The sequence below is a fragment of the Macaca thibetana genome, chromosome 1 (assembly GCF_024542745.1).
Source record: "Macaca thibetana thibetana isolate TM-01 chromosome 1, ASM2454274v1, whole genome shotgun sequence".
NCBI classification, from domain to species: domain Eukaryota; kingdom Metazoa; phylum Chordata; class Mammalia; order Primates; family Cercopithecidae; genus Macaca; species Macaca thibetana.
This window is the reverse complement of record NC_065578.1, coordinates 107716942-107739971: the sequence shown is the minus strand read 5'-3', so window position 1 is coordinate 107739971 and position 23030 is coordinate 107716942. Positions and strand designations below refer to the sequence as shown.

At 40.1% G+C, this 23030-nt stretch overlaps 1 protein-coding gene and 1 long non-coding RNA gene across 3 annotated transcripts in view; one reads left to right on the top strand and one right to left on the bottom strand.

Moving 5' to 3' along the window:
- Positions 1-23030, bottom strand: part of LOC126929540 (neuroblastoma breakpoint family member 4-like) — a 64836-nt gene that overhangs the window by 12562 nt on the left and 29244 nt on the right. The window contains exons 1-5 of one of the 2 annotated variants that reach the window (XM_050745989.1): positions 3798-3957; positions 3483-3695; positions 2268-2367; positions 1188-1402; positions 76-148 (exon numbers count right to left, since the gene is read on the bottom strand). In XM_050745989.1, the coding sequence (XP_050601946.1) occupies positions 76-148; positions 1188-1402; positions 2268-2367; positions 3483-3660 (566 nt within the window). In that variant the 5' untranslated portion in view covers positions 3661-3695; positions 3798-3957. Of the gene's footprint in view, positions 1-75; positions 149-1187; positions 1403-2267; positions 2368-3482; positions 3696-3797; positions 3958-23030 lie in introns of those variants that run through there. The other variant, XM_050745997.1, reaches the window with a different exon arrangement.
- The window catches only part of LOC126930294 (uncharacterized), a 57211-nt gene that overhangs the window by 32061 nt on the left and 2120 nt on the right, over positions 1-23030 (top strand). The window contains exons 2-3 of the long non-coding RNA XR_007717557.1: positions 16073-16188; positions 20927-21147. This is a non-coding gene — a long non-coding RNA (uncharacterized LOC126930294). The remainder of the gene's footprint in view (positions 1-16072; positions 16189-20926; positions 21148-23030) is intronic.

The window sequence follows — 23030 nt, the reverse complement described above, 5'->3', positions numbered from 1 at the left end:
ACCCGACTTGTGTTCTTTCTGAGACCCTTTTCATATTTTACCACCCATTACCTGCTCCTGATTATTCAGTGTTACCTGGGAGCAGGTGATTCCTGTACTTTCTCAACCTCCGCATCTTTCTCATCTTCATCCTCATCTTCATCAGTTTCTGCAAATACAGAAGTGTCCATTCAGATATTTCCCACTTCACCTATGCAAGCACAGTGAGCCCTATGTGCATGGACACATGAACATCTATATGGGTCTGCACTGTACTGAAAGCTCTCATATTTTATCTCTAACAAAATGCCCTGGAATGGTTTCCTGATCCATAACGCAATCGTTTCTGATCTTGGGGGTCACCATCAAGATGTGGCCAAATATTGAAAAGACTTTTTCCTCTTCACATCACTGCAGGCTTGTCCAGCCTCTCTCTGAACTTCAGCAGCTGTCTCCCCAGTCCTCCCACAGATGTGATTCCCAGGCACAGGCTCTGTGTCCTGTCACAGCTCGCATTTAGAACCTGTATCTTTCTCTTAGAACAGGACAAACAGCCTTGTCCCACAATACTCCGTACATCAGGGACTTCATGGGCCCCCTACGTGGCTTCGATTGTGTTATCCAGGGACACTGTCTCCATGGGGAGTGCTCCAGCCTCAACCACTTCCTACTACAAAATGCCAGCACTTCAAGAGCCTTCTCCAACAGCACACAGCAAGGGGCTTTATCTCATTGTGCAATATAGTCATAAGTGTTCCCACATTTGAATGCCAGAGACAATTTGTTTGCCTTTACAGATTTAGCGACAGAAACCCAGGAAGGATAAATTAATCATTTGGGCATAGTTGCTAAAGACATTACTGAAGATAGAGCCTGGGAACCTTCACTCTTAGTCCGGGTCTCTTTTCACTCTAACAAGCTGCCTCCTGTCACAGCCTCCTTCCAGTCCTTTAAAACTGGACGAATGCTGCCTCTTGCTCCAAAGACCACGTTCCATCAAGAAAGGAGGAGACATTTGCAATACTGTGACCTCCAACCCCATGGGTTTCCCATCTCTATTCCTACTCAGGAAGTCCTGATCATGTCATGGCCACAGATATTTACTGGAAAGATACTCTACCCATAAAATTGTCATTGTGGAGGTATAGAGGTCTGGGGACTTTCATAAGCCTAGAGCTGTGTGTTATCAGGGCCTGTGGCCACCTCACCTGGACTGAGCTTGTGGAGAAGTCGCTCTGCCAGCCGGCGCCCCTCAGCCAGCTGCTCTCGGAGGTCCTGACCCTGGAACTTGTCAAGGTCATCAGGAGTGAGGAGGGCCTTGAAATGCTGATTCAGTGAACGGGAGGCATCTCTCCCTTCCTGTAACTTCTCCCGTAACTGGGTCAGCTCTCGTGCCTGAGAGTGAACCAGGGCTTTATATTGCCTAAGGTGAGATAGTAGAGAACATTTAATAACGGAAAGGGATGAGTGATCAGTTCTAATACTGCAACAGAGGTTTCTGTGAGAATGTCCTCAAGGAGCTTTCCAAGCAGAAGGTCAGCACATATTTGGGGAAATGTCTTTGTCACGGAGAAAAATACAATATTAACAAAATATATATATATTTAAGTTATACATATGTATATATTTTTAAAGGGTTCCTCTACATAAGAGAGTGCTCCTGTAAGATCCTTGATGATGTTCCATTCATCTTTCTTTTCTGTAAACAAAAGCTGGTGTCTTCCTAGATCAGTTCCAAATGGATATCCTTTCAGTTCCTCACTTTGGCCATGGACATTTCTATATGGAAATTCACACAGTGCATCTTGCAGTGACTTGAACTAAAGCCACGCATAGAAATGTGACCAGGTGCAAATGGGGTGGATTTGAAAGATGTAGGAAGAAAAAAATGACAGGGTTAAGAAGGCAAGATTGATTGAACAAATGACATGCGGCAGTCAGTCAGGAGGTGATTCTAAGAGTAAATGGGGTGGTGATCACACACCATTTGAGTGTGCTAAATGCTGCTGGGTGGTTCACTTTCTTTTAATTAACTTTGGTTATGCAAATTTCACCTCAACAATGCCTTGTTTTAAAAAGAGAAAACAAGGTTCAAGAAACAACTGCAACCCATAACTTACTAACATGACTGTTCTCTGTTTTATAAATGTTTGTGTGACATGTGCCTGCCATGTAAATGCCTGCCCTTGTCCTGGCCCAGCTTAGCTCTTAGTTCTCCCAGTTGAGTTGCTGCACTTCAGAGATTCACACCACTGCCCATCTGCCTGCCCCCAATGGGGCCTACTCACCCGAGCTCCTCAGCTTGTCTGAGCTTCTCTGCCAGCTTCTCCACGAACTGCAGTTCATCCCTCAGCACAGAGTCTATGATGTCTTTGTACTCTTCACACTCTGAGAAAAGACAGACACACCTGCCTCAGTGGAAGGCTGGACATGCTGCTGGGATCACTGCCTACAGGGCAGGCAGCAGCATCCATCCCAAGGACGAAAGCAGCCCCAGTACCAGGCTCCAGGCGGGCATTTCCACATCTTTATTTATCAACCTCCCAACATTCTAGCAACTGATACTCTCCAACTTAGAGATGGGGAGAAAAAAACTTAAGGGCATATCAAGTAACTGGACAAGATGATCCACCTGGAACAAGGCAGAGTCAGAATTCACAGCCCCTGAGGTCTGACTCTGAATCTTGGGACACTTTCCCAAGATTTAGAAGAAATAGATAATGTTAAGTCATTGCAGCACTTTTCTGAGGTACATATTATTATAGTACCCAATGAACAGATGAGGAAACTTAGGCACCGAGAAGATAGGCAACTTGGATGGAGCCCAGGAGCCCAGGGTCCCTGCTCTGCACACGACACTGCTACCTCCACAATGTCTTATGTGCCAACTTTCTTCCTCTTTAGGAATAAGAGCCTGTGCCCCAGGAAGCAGGACTTCCCTCTCACCATGGTACTCCCTGCTCTTGATGCTGTCACTTAATGGCTGCCACAGTTACTATTAGAAGCAATCTCCTCTTTAAACTCCTTAGTGCAGGTGCTGTGTACTGTCACTATGTTTCCCCCAGGGTGCCCAGAATAGAGCTTTGCCTACTGGGCCTCAAAGAAGTCTGAAGTGAATGGAAGTTCATTAGTCTCAGATGTTTAGACCAACAGACTAGATGTTATTTGTCTGCAACATCTTACATGGTACAGAGAGGATTCTCATAAACATGATTTAGCCTCTTGCTGAGAAGAACAGGTGGTTCTGTGCCTGTGTCAGCAGTCAATATGTTGGATTTTAACTCTCCTCTCACCTCACACCAGACTGCAAATGTGGAAAAGTTGCTAAATACTTTGTGCCTGTATTTTCCATCCTTAACACCATGAAGTTAAAAAACCCATTTCTATTTTCCTAGAAGTATGGGAAGGATGACATTAATTTTGATGAAGAGACCGTTCAGTTTCTCAGAGAGAAGACAGGTGATCGGTCCTCACTTTCGTGATGGTGAATCTATAGAACTTACTGTATTTCTTCAGCTGGTTGGCCAGGGAGTAGGCAGTAGCTTGAGTTATAAGGAATTTCTCTTTGAGGTCTCGGAACTGCTGATTGCTCTCTGCCAGCTGGGAGCGCAATTCCTTGTTGATTTCTAGGATGTTCATCTCTGCCCTCTCGCCGGACAAAGGGTCGGCAGATACCACCATGCTGACGTTTGTGGCAGAAGAGGTAGAGCCAGGGACTGGGGAGAAGAAACCCAAACACATGATGGCTCAAAAACTAGTGAAATCAATTAGGTTTCATTAGGACTGAGAGATGACAATAACTGGAATTGTTAACTTACAGTTGAGAGAAACTTGATCAACACCCACAACACTTTAGAGTCCTTAACCGCAAAAACAGGGTCCAGGCTGCCTGAGCTCAGAGTTGAAGGCCCTGCCTATAGCTCCAACTCTGACAAGAGTGAGGGAGGTAGCAGCCAGCGTGCCAGGTAACGGTCTGCAGTTGCAATAACAGAATTAGAACGTGGGGGTGTCGTGGAATCTTAGGAGCCCTGCATTCCAATTGCCCAGGATGTGCTGAAACACTAGGGCCCTGATCTTACCTGAGGGTCACTGATGGGGACCATTTCTTCAGCAGTCACTCTCAGTGTTAGTGCACCCTTGTGACAATGCTACAGGCCCACCTCTTTCCCAATACATCTAAGCATGTTCCTCATTGCTCATCTCTTGTGTGTATAAAATCATCAAGGTAGAGGTAGTTTCCCAAAAGCTTGTATTTTCTTGGTGGTAGTCACAAAATCACTCTACCTTCTCTAAGTTGAATCAGATCCTAAGGCTTTTCCACATGTGAAAGATATCAGACTTTTAGACTGCTGTGATATCCCCTGGGTCTTCTGCATTTTTTTCTGTAGCTACTGAAAAGTGAATGAATGATTCATTTTTAAAAATGTTTTCTCTCCTGGATCAGTATTCCTCTTGCTGCATCCCATTGTTATGTTCATTTATTTTCTCTTACTGGGGCAGCATCTTGGCTTTTCATTACACTTAAGACCAGTTTCACATCCCTATGTCCATAGCTCTTCCTCTATGTGTAGGTTGATTTGTTTTTTTAATGTCACTGAACACTCGTTTCATACTTGTCACTTACGAATATCATTCTGGTCCCACAAGAGCTCTTTTCAAGATATCAAGTGATCAAAATCATTTGTACATATCCCCTGAAAACATGTGTGACCGTGTATCTTGGAAAGTCTTGCAAACCTGATGCTATTTTGTTGTTTTTAGTTTTCCCATATATTGGAAAGAATAGGGCCTGGAACGCTTCTCAGAGAATATTGTTGGATATATCTATATCTATCTCTATATCTATATCTATATCTATCTTTATCTATAGTTGCTCTAACAGTGTTGATGTCTGGTTGCATTCCACCTGGCAAGATCAAGCTCACGATCAGGTGTGGTTGGTGATCCTCAGTGTTCCTGTGCAGTAGAAGGTGAGTTTGAGATGAGAGGGTCGAGTAGGGGAGCGTGCTCCCCTAAACCACCTCCTCACTTTCTCAGCTTCCATCCTCAACCAGGTTTTGTGAGGCTAGGACTTGGGAGTTTGTCCTGTAGCCCAGGTCTCCTAAGTGTGGCTGTTGGACTTGCCTGAGTTGAGGGCGTGATGAGTGTGACCACGGGCTACCCAACATTCATGTGGAAGCGAAGGGAGGAGGACTGGATCAATCCCATTGGAAAGCGCTCCTCTCAGTAGCCCGCACTGTCCTCTAACTACACTGTGTAATGACAGTGCTTTGAGATGTATTAAAGGCTGTAAATTTATCTACTCTCTGATGTCTCAGAGACCTGACATTCTGTGTCAGAATGAAAATCTATTTTCGTCATTTTAAAAATGATGAAACTGCAGATTCACAAAGTTACGTGGTTTACTTGAGGTCACACAGGGATGAGTTTTGAGCATTGCCAATAAAAGGAATCACAATAATTATTCAGTAATTATTTATAGAATCCATGTAATTCAGTAAATAGTCACAAAATTATTTATTGACCAATTCATACTAAGCATTTTGTTCAAAACTGTACACATGCTTGGATATCATATTTTCATCATAATCCTTAAGGCAATGTTATTATCCATAAGAAACAGGTAAGAAACCTGAAGAAGAGGGATAGCAAATCATGTATTTGGCCGTATTCCTATTTTTTGGTTTCTGTGATGCTGGAAGAATGACCAGAATGAGTCAGGAATGCTCAGGAAGAGCATTCATCCCTGTGTCATTTTCTAGGACAGAGGTGTGCCCTCCTTCAGCACTGGGACCAAAATTCAGAAGTGTCTGTAACCTTGCTTTAACAGTGCGGGAAATAACCTTTATTACCTGGAATTTCACTGGAACTTTGGAATATACAAGAGAAGTATGACACCTGGGTCTTCCCTTGGCTGTATTTATTTCACTCTTCTATTGAATACCAATGATTCTCTTTAAGACTTTGCCTTTTCATAACCACAATATACATTTTATGGAGAAGATTTTACTGTTAGCTCTATTTAGAATGAAGAAATATAAGCTATGGTTTAGGTTTTATGTCCTGGACTTAATATTTTTTCTGATCTCTCTTTTGAGATTAAATTCTCATGTAAATAGAAAAATGCTTCTTACTACTTATAAGAGCAAATTAGTTATTGGTTTGAGTTTCTGAAGTCGAAGCACAAACTTTTGTTCTTAATCTTTGTCCCCATTAGTGCCACTCAATGTCTCTCAGTATGACCTGGCCGTGCTTCTGCACTTACCGTCATCCTGCTGAACCATTTCCATCCACTGTACAATTCCATCAGGGATTCGGGCTCTTCCCAAAGCTCCCTGAGATGGGTCCAGGTCCCAGGATGTCAGACACCTTCCAGACACAAAAGCAACCCCTTCTGTAGAGTGGGTAGCTGGGTTCCCGCCTCACTGAAGTTGGCAGGGATGTCCTAGGGTAGGAAGGAATGTTTTACCTTTTTAGGGGGTCTTGTCTTCATGTCTCAGTGCCTCTGATCTAGTGAACACAACTGTCCTGAATGTGAAAGAATTGCTAAATTTCTGGTTTCTTTTTCGGTGGCTAGAACAGGTTTATAAGACTTCCTTACTTATCCATGTCTGCTGAAGTTTGAGTTCTTGGTAGTATGATTTTTGTTTATTTCCTTGTAAGGTGAGCGGCTTGCAGAAGACTGGCCTTGTTGCTGTACAAAAAGACGTAAACTTAATTTCTACTCAAAGCAAGCTTGAATTTGAAACTAGGACTTCCACTGTTCCAAAGTTCGACTGTCACTGCCTCAGGCGTGTGTCCTGAAGGGCTCGTGTCTCTGCCATACTTAGGACAAAGTTAAGATGGGTCCCAGCAAACCAGGTCTCCTTCAATTCTAGGTTCCCCCAAGAATTTTCTCCGCTTTAAGAGACTGCATTGAATATATATTTGTTCTGCCTTCGTGTTTTGGCTTTGGAATGATGTGATGCAGTTCAATGGTTCCCACCCCCAAGTTGGTCAAAGTAAGAAACACTTGGGAAGGTCGGTGCAAATACAAGTCCAGTGTCCTCCTTGCAGGAATTCTGATTCAGTGCGCTCAGGTGGGGCCTGGAATTTATTTGTTAACATGACTCAGATGTGCAGTCCGTTTGGGGGACCCTCTGATACCACGGACCTTATAGTTGATGGGATGATTCTATTTTGCTGATGAAGAAACCAAGGCACAGAGTCTGCAACTCGCCCAAGTTCCCTTTGCCGTAAGGACTGAAGCCAGATCTCAGGTAGAGTCCCCCTCCCACAAGCCCCATTCCATGTTTTCCAATTCCGTTGTGTGGGTTCTTTCCAAGTAGGTGTTTCTCTTCCCTGTACCTCATTTCTGCCCCCTGCCTCAAAAAAACATGTTGGATTTAATTTGTTTCATCTAATACATTTCCTCTCAACATGCTGTAAGCAACTTATCTGGCCACTTACTATGTGACATGCCTCTTTTTGAGACAGGGTCTCATTCTGTTACTCAGGCTGAAGTGCAATGGTCTGTACTGCTCACTGCTACCTCAGACTCTTGGGCTCAAGCCATCCTCCTGTCCGAACTTCCCAAGTAGCTGGAACTCTAGGCACACATCACCATTCTGGCTAATGTTTTTATTTTTTGTAGAGATGAGGTCTTGCTATGTTGCTCAGGCTGCTCTCGAACTTCTGGCCTCAAATAATCCTCCCATCTAGGTCTCCAAAAGTGCTGGGATTATAGGAGTGAGCCACTGAACCTGGCCCTAAAAAGCTTTTTTTTTAAAATTTTTATTTTTAAATAAATATATTTAAATAAAAATATAGGGCATGGAGATGTGGAAAGATACGTCTCTGTATTACTTTTGTTATTATTACTTCTAAAGTATAATTCATATATCACAAAATTCTCCACTTTTATGCATACCATTCAGCATCTTTTACTATATTCCAAAGGTTTTGCAGCCATCACCACTACCTAATTTCAGAATACTTTCGTAATGCTGGAAAGAAAGCCTGTACTTACTGGCAGCCACTCTCCAATTCCCCCGTTTTTGCCGTCCCTGACAAACACTAATCTACCTTCTGTCTATATAGATACACTTGTTCTGGGCATTTCCTGTATATGGAATAATGCAACATCGCCTTTTGCATCTGCATCTCTTACTTAGCACAATGTTCTCAAGGGTCATCCTTGCTATAGCATGCATCAGTACTTCAATCCTTTTTGTGGCCAAATGATACTCCATTTTATAGTTATACCACATTTTGTTTACCTGTTCATCAACTGATGGCAGTTTGGAACATTTCCACTTTTTCACTATTATGAATAATGCAGCTATGAACATTTTTATACATGTTTTTGAGTGAGCATCTGATTTTAATTTTCTTGGTTACATACCTAGGAGTGCAATTGCTGCATCATATATGTCTTTATGTTTAAGTTTTTGAGGAACTGACAGACTGTTCCAATCTCAGTGGCTACAGCATTTTACATTCCCACTAGTAATATATGAGAATTCCATTTTCCCCATAACTTTCCAAACATTTGTTGTGTTTTTGTTAACGTCACCCTTGTGGGTCTGAAGTGGTATCTCATTTTGATTTAAGTTTACATTTTCCTAATGAGGAAAAGCATTGAACATCTCTGCATGTGCTTGTTGTATGTATCCTTTACAGAAATGTCTATTCAAACTTTTTTCCCATTTTTAAATTGTCTTTTTTGCTCACTTATATGAATTCTTTATATACTGTAGATACTAGACACTTGTTAGGCATATGATTTGCAAATAGTTCTCTCATTACATGGATTATCTTTTCACTTCCTTGACAGAGTCCTTGGAAACATGAACGATTTTTTATTTCAATGAAGAACATTTATCTTTCTATTTTGGGGTTGCTTGTGCCTACTAAAGAAATGTCTAATCCAGAATCACAAAGATTTGTACCTGTGTTTTCTTCAAGACATCGCTTTTGGAATGAGACTTTTCCTGGGTTTTAGTGGAGGATGTGCATTATTTATTTATGCCTCTTGTCTGTTACCGATATTTCTCTTGATTGGTATACGTATGTCCACTGCCCCTCCATGGAGCATCCCATGGCTTGGAACAGAGCTCTGGGGACTGGCATCCTTCCACTGACTTTGATGCTGATGAGAGCCCTGATCATATGATTCAACTGGCTTTAACCCAACCCACATGCACGTATTCTTCGGACATCTAGAGCCGAAGTCCAGAGCCTCTGTGGGAACGCTTGGCAGCCCATGCTGTTCTAAGGCTGGAGCAGACTTTCTTAGTCTATTCCAGGCAGACAGGACTGCAGGGTGTCCAGCCCCTACAAGCCCCTCTGTCTGGAATAGACTGAGTTCATCTCTGGTGTTAGAAAGCAGGCCTGTTTCACGGTTTGGGGAAGGTTGTTTGATGTGAAGTGGGTCCTCTCTTAATTATTTTAACTGTATGTGTGACTTCTTCCTAGAAAGAATGGGAGAATATTTATGTTAGAACATTTTATCTATTCTTTGTCAATTGTTGTTTGTCTGCAATTTTAAAGTAGATAAAGGAGAGCTCAATGTAAATATATTCTTAATACTTAATTACGATTGATGTCCACTGCCATGAGATCATATTTACTTCTATATACTATCTATTACTTAGGTATTGTCCTGCTCCTGATGGGAAAAGAGACTCAGAAAGATTACAAAATAACTCTCGGTCGCAAATCTTGTGAGGAGAAGAATAAGAATTAGAAACCAGTTTCTTTTGGCCTTCAAAGCTAACCTTATACCATTAGATGGAACTGAATGACAGTACTTTTGCTAGACTAAGTCTCAGAGTTTGTGGTTCTGCATTGTTTTTCCAAGGAAACGGTGTGTCACTTTAATATTATTTCAAATTTTTAAATGTCGAACTCTTTTTTTGTTAAATAAAACTTTTTTGTGTTCGTTCTATTCCATTGTTTTTGTATTTTTTTTTCTCAAGGGATCCCTGTTATTTATCTGCTGAATATTTGTTACCTATCTTCTGTCAATTTTTACTTTTTTGAGTGTTTGTTATCTGTCACTTTGTTTCATGCTACCAGCTATTCACAAAGATATAATTTGCATGGAGGAAACTACAAAAAAACCTAAGGGTACAGATTAATGACTTTTAATATAATTATATCTTATATAATAACACCCAAATCAAGAGAGGGAACATTTTATTCTATGCCAAAAGGTTCTGACGTGCTCCATGCCAGTCAACACTCATCCCCAAAATGAAGAAAATATTCTAAATTTTGTCACTATGTTAGTCCTTTTGTCCCTTTGCAATGCTATAAAGGAATACCAGAGGCTGGGTCATTTATAAAGAAAAGAGGTGTATTTCGCTCATAGTTGTGTAGGCTGCACAAGAAGAATGGCACCAACAACTGCTCTTTATGAGGGCCTGAAGCTGCTTCCCCCACGGGGCAGAAGATGAAAGGGAACCAGTGTGTGCAAAGATCAGATAGTGGGAGAGGAAGCAAAAGAGAGAGGAAAAGCGCAAGGCTCTTCTTAATAACTAGCTCTTGTGGGAACTAATAGAGTGAGAATTCACTCACTGCCTTCTCCCAGGGAGGGGGTTAATCTATTCATGGGGATCCACTCCCATGACCCAAACACCTCCCATTAAGCCCCACCTCCAACATTGGGGATCAAATTTAAACGTGAGATTGGGAGGGGACAAATATGGTAACTATAGCAGCCACAACAGATTAATTTTGCTTAATTTTGTGCTTCATAACAATGAAATCATTCAGTATCTTCTCTTGTTTTGACCTCTCTTAATCAGTTGGATATATATGCTACTAATTTGTTTGATTGTGTTTTTCTTTCATTTCATTTTGTTTTGGCCTAGAAATATCCTATTTATTGTATAATTATCACACAGTTTGATATCCACTTTTGTGATGGTAGACAGGTTTACTTGTTGTCTTTTATATATAAGTAACTGAAAATATTCTTGTAAACTTCTTTCTGTGAAGATACTTACTCATTTTTCCTGGGTATCTATAGCTAGGGATGGAATTGCTTGGTGAAAGGCTGAAAATGGACACAGAGTTTTGCATAAAGTTTGTATTATTTTGCATTTCTATGAAAAATGTAGGCTGTTTCCAGTTGCTCTACATTCCCACACACTTATTATTTTCTCTCTTTTAAGTTTTAGCCTTTCTACCAGGTGTGTAGTGATATCATCTGTTTTGTTTTTCACATGCCTATTGGTCATTTAGATATCTTCTTATGTAAAGCACCTTTTCAAATTTTGCCACTCATTGATGTACTGGGTTGTTTGTCATTTTCTTTGCGATCTGTTGGAGTTATTTATATATTTTGAATGAGTCCATTTTTTCACATATGAATGTGTGAAGTGTTGAAGTTGAGAGCCTCTCTGAGAATGCTTGGCAGCCCGTGCTGTTTTAAGGCTAGAGGGGACTTCCTCAGTCCATACCAGACAGAGGGGACCATGCGGATTGGACCCAATATAGACATATATATATATGTATTATATAATTATTTATAACATGAATATATGTTGCAAATAATTATTCTTGGTCTCCAGATAGCTTTTGCCTTGTTAAACACTAACCTATAATCAGAAGAAGCTTTTTAAAGGTGAAGTACAATGTAATTGGTTTCTTATTGTGGTCAGTGCTACAGTACCTGGTCTAAGAAATATTTTCCTTTGTCAAGTTCGTGAAAATATTTTGTATTTTTTCTTTTACAAGGTTTCTAATCTAACTTTCACATCTTAAGTTAATTTCAATGTATGGTAGAAAGTGGTTGTTACCATTAAGTTTTTAAAACAACAAATATTATTTCACTCAGAAACTTTCTATAGAAAAATCTCTCATTTCCCCAATTAAGGACATTGATGTCTTTGTTTTAAAAAAATTTAAATAACTGTGCATACCTGGCATATTGTTTGAATCTGTACTCTTTTACTTTGATATATTTATGTATACTTACACCTGTACCATAGCTTTTAAATTATTGTGGCTCTAAAATGAGTTTTGAATTCTAGCAGAGTAAGTCCTCTGTCTTTTTCAAGACCAAATTGCCTATCCTAGATTATTTCATTTAAATACATTTTTAAATTGGCATCTACATTTCTCTAAAAACTCCTACTAGAATTCTTAATCAGAATTATGTTGATGTGATATCCTCACAAAATTGAGTCATTCAATCCATGAACATGATATATGTTTCTATATATAGTCTTCTTTAATTTCTCTCACCAATAGCTTTCAGGCACTTTGTATGTGCTTCATTATATGTATTCTTAAGCATGTAATGATTTTGGATATTAATCTTTATTATGTTTTATTGAATTTCATTTTCTAATTGCTAGTATGGAGAAATTAAGATGGTCACATCAATGTTATAAAGGTATACATTAAGTACAATAGACTGCAACACTTTAAAACGTAATTAAATGCATGTTTACCAATATATACACAAATGGAACAACTGCTATAATCAAGTATGAGAATTTCCATAAGCTCAAAGTTTCTTGTAACCCTTTACAGTTCATCACTCTTTCAAACCTCATCCCCAAGGAGCCAGTGTCACTTTAGGTCAGTTTGCCTGTTTAACCATTTTCTGCAAATGAAATTATACTTGTGTTCTTTTGTGTCTGCCTTCTTTCATGCATCACATTAATTTTAAAATCCATCCATATGAGTATTTTCATCAACAGTTAATACCTCATAATTGCTGAGTAGTGTTCCTTTGTGTGGTTACACCATGTTTGATTATACATCCACTTGTTACTGGACATTTGTGTCATTCCAGGTTTGGGCTATTATGAATAAAGTATAAGCATCCACATACAAATCATTGTGCAGACATAGTATGTAAATTCCTAGGAATGGAACGATTGTCCATCTGATTTGTGTTTGTTTAAACTTAGAAGAAACTGTTAGCGAAATTTTTAAAGGAGTTGTACCATTTTTCATTCACACAAGTATAAGACTTCCAAGTGCTTTATATCCTCATCAACATATGGCATTTTCAGTCTTTTGAATTTTAGCGTTCTCATGGATATGTAATAGTATCTCATCGTTGTATTGATTGATGTCCCTGAAGACTAAAGAGGTGAGCATCTTTTCTTGTTCTAATTGACCATTCATGTACTTTCTCTTCTGAAGTAGCTATTCAAGTATTTTGCCAATTTGTTTCATTGTGTTGTTTATCATATCAGACTGCATTATATATATACTATTTAAAAAATCCTTTTTGGAGATAAATATAGTATCTCCTATATTATGGCTTCTTTTTAAGTTCTCTTAATGTTCCCTATTTTGGAGATAAAGATAGATAATCATCAAAAAGGTGCTTATATATACACATATAACTATATTCATGTCTAAGAATCCTTAGTCAAGCATATAGGTAAGGATCTATGTCTGACTTCTCTCTTCTCTTCCATTGATATATGTTCTGTTTTTTTTTAACAATACACATGATTTTGATTTCCATAGCTGTACAGTAAATCTGGAAATAGGTAGTGAGTTCATTCACCACTGTTCTTTTATAATGTTGGTTTTTTATTATTCTTGATCATTGACATTTCCATATAAATGGTAGCATCAGATTGTAAATTTCTACCAAAATGCCTGTTGGAGTTTTTACCAGAATTGCATTGGATCTGGAGATCAATTTGGGAAGAATTCACTTTTTAACTACAACAACTCTTCTGATAAATGTGACAACATTTATCTCCCCACTAATTTAGTTCTTTTATAATTTCTTAAAGCAATGTTTTGTAGTTTTCAGCATACTGGCCTTACATCAATTTTGTTCAATTTATTACTAAGCACATCATGTATTTAGATGTTAGTTTAAATGAAATTGTATAAATTTCACTTTCCAAATGCTCATTGATAATATACAAAAATACAGCAGACTATTTATATTGAACTTATATTCTGCAAAATTGGAAACTCACTTATTAATTTTTATAGATTTTTGTAGATTTCTAGGAAAGTGTACATACACAATCATTATCTGTTAATAAAGACAAATTCTATTCTTCCTTTTCAATCTTTTCAATGCTTCATTTCCTTTTTCTTACTTCATTGCATTGGTTAAGATAGCTAATCTAATGCTGGATTGAAAAAGTAAAAGTAGATATTCTACCTTTTTGTGTGATTTAATAGAAAAGCATTTGATCTTATACCATTCAATATAATGTTACCTGTGGGTTTCCCACATCTGCCCTTAGTGGGGTTGGAAGTGTTGCCTTCTGTTCTTCTCAAGCTGAGAGTTTTGTGGTGTTTATTTTTTATAATCATGAAATAAAGTTTTCAGTTTTACCAAATGCTTTTTTTCTGTGTATGTCAAGGTAATCATACAGTCTTTTGCTTTTGTCCTGATAATGTAGAGAATTACACTGGGTTTTCTGCAAATATAAAAAAGATTTATTAAATCAAGCTATGACAGTTTTCTAATATTTTAAATTGTTTTAACAACTATATTGAGATATAACTTACATGCAAGAGTGAACATAATTAAACTGTATAAATTTAAAAGTTTGAATATATGTATACCTCTGTAATCCAGATAGTGGATATAGGCTGGACACTGTGGCTTGTGCCTGTGATCTTAGAACTTTGAGAGGTCAAGGCAGGCAGATTGCTTGAGCTCAGGAGTTCAAGACCAACATAGGAAACATGGTGAAACTCCATCTCTAAAAAACCAAAAAATTAGCCAGGCGTGGCAGCAAGTGCCTGTAGTCTCAGCTACTTGGGAGGCTGAGTTACGAGGATGGTTTGAGCCCAGGAGACAGAGGTTGCAGTTAGCCGAGACTGTGCCTCTGCACTCCAGTCTGGGTGACAGGACCAGACCCTGTCTCAAAAAAAAAAAAAAAAAAAAAAAGGTAGTGGATATAGCTACCACTTCGAAAGTGTCCTTGTGTCCTAGTAATTCCTCCCTCATGTTTCTCCCCCAACCTCAGACAAACACTGCTTGACTTTCTGTCATAATAGATTAATTTAAATTTTCTCAGGTTTTCTATAAATAGAATCATACACTATGTTTACATTTTTGGTTTATATATTTATATATTTTGGTATTTTTGTATATCTTTTTCACTCAGAATAATTATTTTGATTTGTAGCCATGTTTTCATGTGTATTAATAGATCACTCTGCTATACTGCTGAGTAATGTAATATTCCATGTGATAGATATATCACGATTTATTTTATTCATTCATCTGTTAATGGGTTTGGATGGCTTCTGAAAATTTGAATGGCATTTGAAAATTTGATTGTTAGCTCTTTATTAATAAACTTTGAGGGTTCCCTTAGTATGTACACAGAGGTCCTTTATCAGATATGTGATTTCCAAGTATTTTCTCCCTAAGTGTGGCTTGTCCTTTCATTCTCTTACCAATGTCTTTGAAGAGCAATTTTTAAAAAGCCTTGTTGAAATGTAAATTATTGCTTTATTCTTTTACCAGTTTTTAGGCTGAATGCTTCCAGCTTTTGCCCATTCAACATGATGTTGACTGTGGGTTGGTCACAGAGAGCTTTTATTATTTTGAGATATGTTCCTTTAGGGCCTAGTTTTTTGGGAGTTTTCACATGAAATGATGTTGAATTTTATCAAAAGTCTTTTCTGCATCTATTGAGAGAATCATGTTGTTTTTGGTTTTAGTTCTCTTTTTATAATGAATCACATAACATATAATTTACCTTTTGCATCTGGTAACTCTCCATGTCTGCCTACTTTGTGGGAGGGGCCCTTTGGTGCATCAAACTAGGAGGATTCAATGTTAGAGACATGGAGACTCCACTGAAAGCCCTGGACCCCGAGAGTGAGCAGTGCCCTGGTGTAGACCAAGAACTCTCAGCACTGAGGCTCCTGACACTCAGGAGGATGGTAAGGGTCAATCTCTTGGTGAGCGACTAGGTCCCTGGAACTCTCACCTGGGTCTCAATGGGCATATGGGTAGCTTTTCTTTGGACAGGCCCTAGCCAGGTGACCCAGGTGCTGGCTGCATCCTAGGTAATCCACTGAGGACCATAGAATTGCACCAATACTAATGCTGGTCTCTTTGATCATTTTAAGTGTTGCTTTTACTTCCCAATAGGCTGACTTCAGTGGCAGAACCCTCATAGGAAGCAAAGACCACATGGAAAGGAGGAAAAGGCCATGACAGAGTAGGTGAGTCTGGGGCTGCATTAACCTTCCACTCTGAACATTCAGGTAGGTCTAAATGGAGAAGCTGGGTAGTTTGCTTAGAACCTGCCTTGGCCTGACGTCCCTGCTGCCCCCAGCTCCTAGGACCATGGGGATCCTTGTACACTTGCCCCCCAACCCCCAAGTGGACACAAGAAAGCAGCATGGTCCTTCCCCTTGGAGGTCCCTTGCAGAAGAGGAGGACACCTGGAATATTCAAGTTCCTGGGAGACGGGTCCAGTTGTTAGCCAAGGACCAATGTACTGGTGCTTCCTTACTATTGGTCACACCATGTCCAAGCTTGGCCTAACTCCTGTGCTGCCCTGGCCTCAGGGTTTGTCTTTGGAGGCTCCACCCTACAGCTGGAGCCATCTTGCTTTGTCTCCTCAAAAACAGGTACTGACAACACAGAAATGCAATTGTGCTTCTCCTGCTAGCATAAAGCATTCCTTCAGCTTCTCAGACTGCGGCAACCCTTTCCAGTGTTGACCTGTATCCTGTGTGTATGAAAGGAAGAGGAGGTGACAGGGCATGGGGGAGGGGGAGCAGGAAGAGGAGGGAGAGTGGTGACAAAAAGTCTGAAGGACAGAATGAGGACAGAATAAGGAGGAGGGGAGGAGTGGGGAGGCAGGATGAGGAGGACCAGGAAAGGGAGAGGACCAGAGACTGAATACCAAGGAATCCATATTCTTAGCCCCAGAAGGGCAACCCTGTCTCTCCGGAACTCCACTAACCTCATCCTCTACACATACACACAGACACAGACACACACACACACACAGACACAGACACACACACACACAGACACAGACACACACACACACACACACACACACACACACACACACACACACACACACGGTTCTCTGATCCTCCAGCGTCTTCTCTTCCTATAAGAAGAGCCTCTCACCCTTCCTCCCATTCCTCATCCTGGGGATTCTTCTTTTTCCACTGGGTCTTCCAGGGCTGGTTCAGGTCCTTCACCTGCAGCCAAACCCTTGCCTTGTGGTTCTGGAGACTTCAGAGCAGTGAAAGCTCTCAGGAAAAAGAAGTGCAGGGCATGTGAAGTCACAGGGTCACCCTGCAGAATCTGAGTGCAGTTGTCCAAGGTCAGATGTCAAACTTTTCCCAAAGAAAATCAAAGAAGATCCTTGGTCCAGGTCATTCTTTCTTGTGGACAATTAAGCTATGAAACCATTGTGCCCAATTCTCTTTCTGAAGCCAAAGATCAGCTTTAACCAGGGTAAGAGTAGGTGTGGATGCAGATTACAGAAACTGAGCACTGAGGAAAACTTGGGCAGCTCCCACAAAGGCCCAGGGAGGAGCTGCCTAGGCCAGGGTCTAAGAAACCTTCTATATTAGTGAGCTCAGGCCGTCATCACAAAATACCATCAACAGGGTGGTTCGAAAAGCAGAAATGTACTCTTTCACAGGTCTGGATTCTAAACGTTCAAGATCAAGATTGGATTCCAGTGAGAGCTCTCTTCCCGCCTTGGAGATGCACACAGACTCTCTGTGCCCCCACACGGCCTTCACTTGCTGTGTGTGATTTGTGGGAGGAGGAGTGGGGTGAACAAGCTCCCTGAGTTTCTTCTTAGACGGACACTAATCCTATCAGATCAGGGCCCCATGTTTATGACCTCACTTCTCTTAATCACTTCCTTAAAGGCCTTTTCACTATATAAGTCCCACTGAGGTTAGGGCTTCAACATGTACATTTTGGAAGGCTGTAAACCTTCAGTTCTGGCTCCTCCTCAGCCTGCTCCCCACATTCAGATGTCAGCAGCTCCCAGCTCTGAGGGAGCCTCACAGGCACTGGATCCTCAGGTTCTTCTCCCCCAGAGTTTCTCCTCTTCTCTCTGATTCAGATCCCTTTGCAGTGGAACTTGCATGGTCTTTCTTTATAGTTTCCCCCTTCCTTGCATTCTCTTCTTCTTTCTGTTTTCTTTCTATGTAATTCTATACATGTAACATTAAGGCACTTGTCAGATGAAGAGACCACCTCATAACCTGTGTGTTAATAAACAGAAGTCTGAATTTATTGCTTCTTAAATGGAGAGAGCTCTGCTGATCATTCAGTCTTTCTGAGCAGACTGGACTTAGAATTTGTGGAAAGTGTGGGGTTCAGAGACTGGCTAAGGGCACAGACATCAGTGAGCTGGTGTTGATTTGTTGGCACTCAGAGCTGCTCATTGGGCAGAGTTGCTTTCAATTGACTTACTTTCAGAGGGCCAAGCACTGACTGAGGGGCTTGCAGAAATATGTTCACTGAGGTGAGTGGCTGTGGTAGGCAGAATAAACTCCCCTAAAGGTGTCCAATCCTAATCCCTGGGACTTGTGAATGTGTTACTTTACATGGCAGAAGAGACTTTGGAGAGGTGTTAAGGATGTTGAGAAAGGCAGATTATCCAGGAGAGCCCAGTGCCCTCACAAGGGTGCATGTAAATGAGAGAGGGAGGAAGGAGAGTCCATGTCGGAAAGGTGCAATGTGACAGTAACTTGACATGCAACAGAAGGACTTATGTTTGGGGGTTGAATTCCTTCTCTCCCCTGGCAATCACGTTTATCCCACATGGTACACATTTCTTTCAATCCACTCTGAAACATCTTGTGGATATGATTTGCTCAACTTTTGTGGTTGCTTTTAATGTTTCTATAACCACTATCCGCACCCTACTCTAACACGTGTAGACATCTGTGCTCCCCTCCTGCAAATACACTTAAACCCCTGCAAACTCTGTCTCACTAACAGGTGACTTGCAAACCTTTGTGAATTTCAGCCAGGTTCTCCCACCCCTTGCACTTCCCGGGTGAGGCGACACCCCACCCTGCTTCTGCTAGCACTCCCTGTGCTGCAGCCACTGTCTAACCAGTCCCAGTGAGATGAGCCAGGTACCTCAGTTGGTAATTCAGAAATCACCCGCCTTCTGCGTTGGTCTCGCTGGGAGCTACAGACCAGAGCTGTTCCTATTCAGCCATCTTGCCCCACAAAAGATCTCTGGGAGGATAATTTTATTGTGCAATACATTTTGAATTTGGGTGTCCTAGTAGTCTTTAGTGAAACAATCATTTTAAGTTTTGGCTCACTTACATCACATTAAGCTAATTGGAAATTTCATCAGGTTTTCCGTCATTTAGGAGATGGAATTCCAGGTAAAACACATTCCATCTCTTGCGGTGCCTATCTACTAACCCCATTCCATCCTCCAAAGTAAATGCAAACAATTCTCAACCATAGAAATATGGCTCTTACTTACCGGAAAATAGCCATCATCACTAAAATATGTAAATACTTCTCACTTCAAAATAGTTGTGTTAAATTCAAACTGCCTTAAAAACAACGTACCACAGCATTTTGAAATGCTTAAAAAGACTATATTAAGACTGTTTCTAGATTTGCAGAATTTATTTAAATTATGTCCTAAAGACTGATTTATCTAAAATTTAAAAAAATACTTTGTAGTTCCAAGAATCAATAATCATGGAACTTGATTGATATTTTACACTTATTTTTTATATATAAAGCCCCACCTCCCTCCTTTCCTTCTTTCCGTCCTTCCTTCCTTCTTTCCTTCCTTCCTCTCCTCTTCCTTCTTCTTTCCTTCTTCATTCTTCTTTACTTCTTCCTTCCTTCCTTCCTTGCTTCCTTCCTCTCTTTTTCCTTCCTTCCTTTCTCCTTGCTCCTTCCTTCCTTTCTTTCTCCTTCCTTCTTCCTTCCTTTCTCCTTCCTTCCTTCCTTCGTTCTTTCCTCCTTCCTTCCTTCCTCATCAGATTAAACTCATTAGGCAGGCTTGAATGATGAAAGCTGCCCAACCAGAGCCAGAACTTAGGAAGGAAGGTCGCTGAGAAGGGCAACAGCCTAATAAGACTGAGGGATTGGTTATGCACAAGAGGATTGAGCAAATAAATATGTTGAGGATACTGAGAGCTAAGTCAGAGAAGCGAGTTACAAATGTGAAAAGAATTAAGCTAGAATGAACCCTATAGTGTTGGATTATAATTAGTAGTGTTCAGGCGAGTTCATGGTTTTGAATATTTTTAGATACAGAAATAAAAAGGGATATGTGTGTGTATGTGTGTAATGTGTGTGTACGTATGTATGAACACACCGACATACATATATTTTCTACCTGTGTCCACTGACAGGGCCTAGTAGCAATGAGCACATCCAGTACCCAGATCTTTCTTTCTAAATACCACTCTCTGAAAGAAACTAGGGGACCTTGGAGAAATAGCTGATTCCAGGGTAGGGATAACAAAGGTAAAATATAAGCCCAGAACATCTGTTTCACCAGATAGTAAGTGCTCAAAGAATGGAGTAGTGTCAAAAGGACACAGAGTCAGCTTGAAGGGGCTCTCCCTGGAAAACCCTAAGACAGTTTGGGCATCAGAATAAACGGTGTTAGCAGATTATATCACATCAGATGAAACAGGAATCCATCAATCCACATGGATGTCATACAAAGGGGATAAAAGAAATTTCTTTAAAGTTGAATGCCAACTAATAAATATTAGTGGAATGATGGAATTGGGATATCACCATCTGGTGATTATCATGGTACAAGTAATTAACTCAGGCAAAAAAAAAAAAAGTCAAAAAACGCTAACACTCAGTGGGTAAGAGTTGGATAAGAAATGTGATATTTACCCTGTTTCAAACTGTGTCTCAATAAAATATTATACATTACAAATGGAACAAAGAGTTTATAGTGAAGAAGCTTAGTAAATACTAGCTTACTCCAATGACCAAATTTAACGTCACCAGTAACAGGAAAGAAGATCCTGGGTCATGTGATAGAGAGAACATCACTTCTGTGATAGTCCCAACAAAATGCATAACCTGAATCGAATCATGAGGAAACATCAGAGAAAACAAACTTGAGGATATTCTACAGAATAACCAGCCTATAATCTTCAGATATTGAAGTCCACAAAGATCAGGAATGACTGTTGTTCTGAGTTGAGGAAACTAAAGAAATCTGACAAGTAAGTGTAATATGTGGGTCCAAAGGATGTTGTTGGGACATTTGGTGTGAAACGTGGATGGAATCTCTGGGTGAACGTATATAGGCATTCCTTAAAGTGTGCTTGCAACTTTTTTGTACATTAATTTTTTTTTAACGTACAAACTTCTAATGCCCTTTAAAAAGCCCTCCCTAACTTCCTCAGATTGTACCACTCCTCAGGTTTGCCTGTGATATATTTTCCCCTACAAACTGCCTCTGTGTGATCTAAACAAAACCAACCTATAATACTGTATTCGATCAGCAGTGCAGTATAGCAAAAGTGGTCAAAGTGATGCTAGACTGATGGAATACCCGCTGTTGTTGCCTAGTTTCATGGCCATGAATGAAGTTACAGCAGATAATTTACCTTCCTGTAGTCTCTCCACTTGTGATGCCCTCTCTGATGCTGCTAGCATCACGGAGAAGGGCTTAGAAAGCTGGCATGAAGATGGCTGCAAAGGTGAGTGGAAGCAGTGATTATTCCATACCCACAAAGGTCGCTAAGGAAAAAGGGAATTGCATACTAGGTGCGTAGTGTATGATCCATCCTTAACCTGAGAGAATCACAAGGTAAGATTACACTGGCATTGGTTCAAAAAATTCCCTCTAGAATACCTTCCTTCTACTTATTTTGGGGCCAAATGTGTAAAAGAAGGGGTGAAAGAAGAATAAACCAAATTCCCCTAATACCCACATTTCTTCCTATTTGTGTAGGAGACATTTCAAATAAGCACTGGCAAGATGCAATGTATGTAATGGGCACTGAGCATAATTGATGTTGTTTCTTACGTACTTTGAGAATACATTCTATGAAAAAAGTTCATAAAGACTCCAAACTTTCCCAGGATTCATTTGAGGACATCATGTGCCAGGAGCAAAATGTGTTCTATTTGTTAGGTGATACGTGGAGATAACACCTCATTCATATGAAGATGGAATTCTCAACTCCACACAGAGGCTGTGCACTAAAACCCTGATTTTTGGTCCTTATTCGGAGACATATTCAATTTTATTTAATATCTGGCTCTTGCCATATTTGCTTAATTGCTTTCCAGCAGAAGAGCAGGTTCATAGCAGGAAAGCCTATAGGGTAGCTGGGGAGAGGTCAGGAATGTCTGAGCCAGACACAATGACAGAAGAGACTAGTGGGTGGAGGAAGAACTAACATCCAAGCTAGAATTTCATTACAACACAAGGCAATCGTAAATATTAAAACAGAAAGAAAACATAACTCCAAAAAAGGCTAATTATTATCTATGTTCTTCGCATGAGGAGACAGGGAATTGCTACTACATTAATTAAAAGTTTACATAGGATTATTTAAAGAGAAGTTCAGTTACATAAATCCTCTTATATAAACTACTTCCCCCCAATCATCTTAGATGTATAAAGTTTTACAAGAAGAGATCCAAACACTGAAGAGTTAGGTACCGTATTGTAACAATGGTGATCAAAGTTCTAAGAAGAAAGGGCTCTAAGTAAGATGGAAATAAAAGGACTAATCTCAAGTGGTTCCATAATAAACTCTTTTGTGCTTTTCAAAGTGCAAAGCAGGTGTGAGTAGACATTTCTTCCCACATTGTTCATTCAACTATTAAATATTTATTGAGTGTCTACTATGTGCCATAGAGAGATCTTCATATAGGGGATGCAGCAGTAAAGAAAACCAACAAAATTCTCAGTCTTCCTACAGCGTATAATCTAGTCAGGGGATACAGGAAATAAGTTTACCACACTTAAAGGGTTTTGTAGCTGGAAGAAATTTGGGTCGTATAAATAACAATTAACCTAAGAATCTATAAAAATTGCTCCCCTAACATTCATTTTAACAGCTAACACACGCTGCAGAGAAAAATTTTAAAT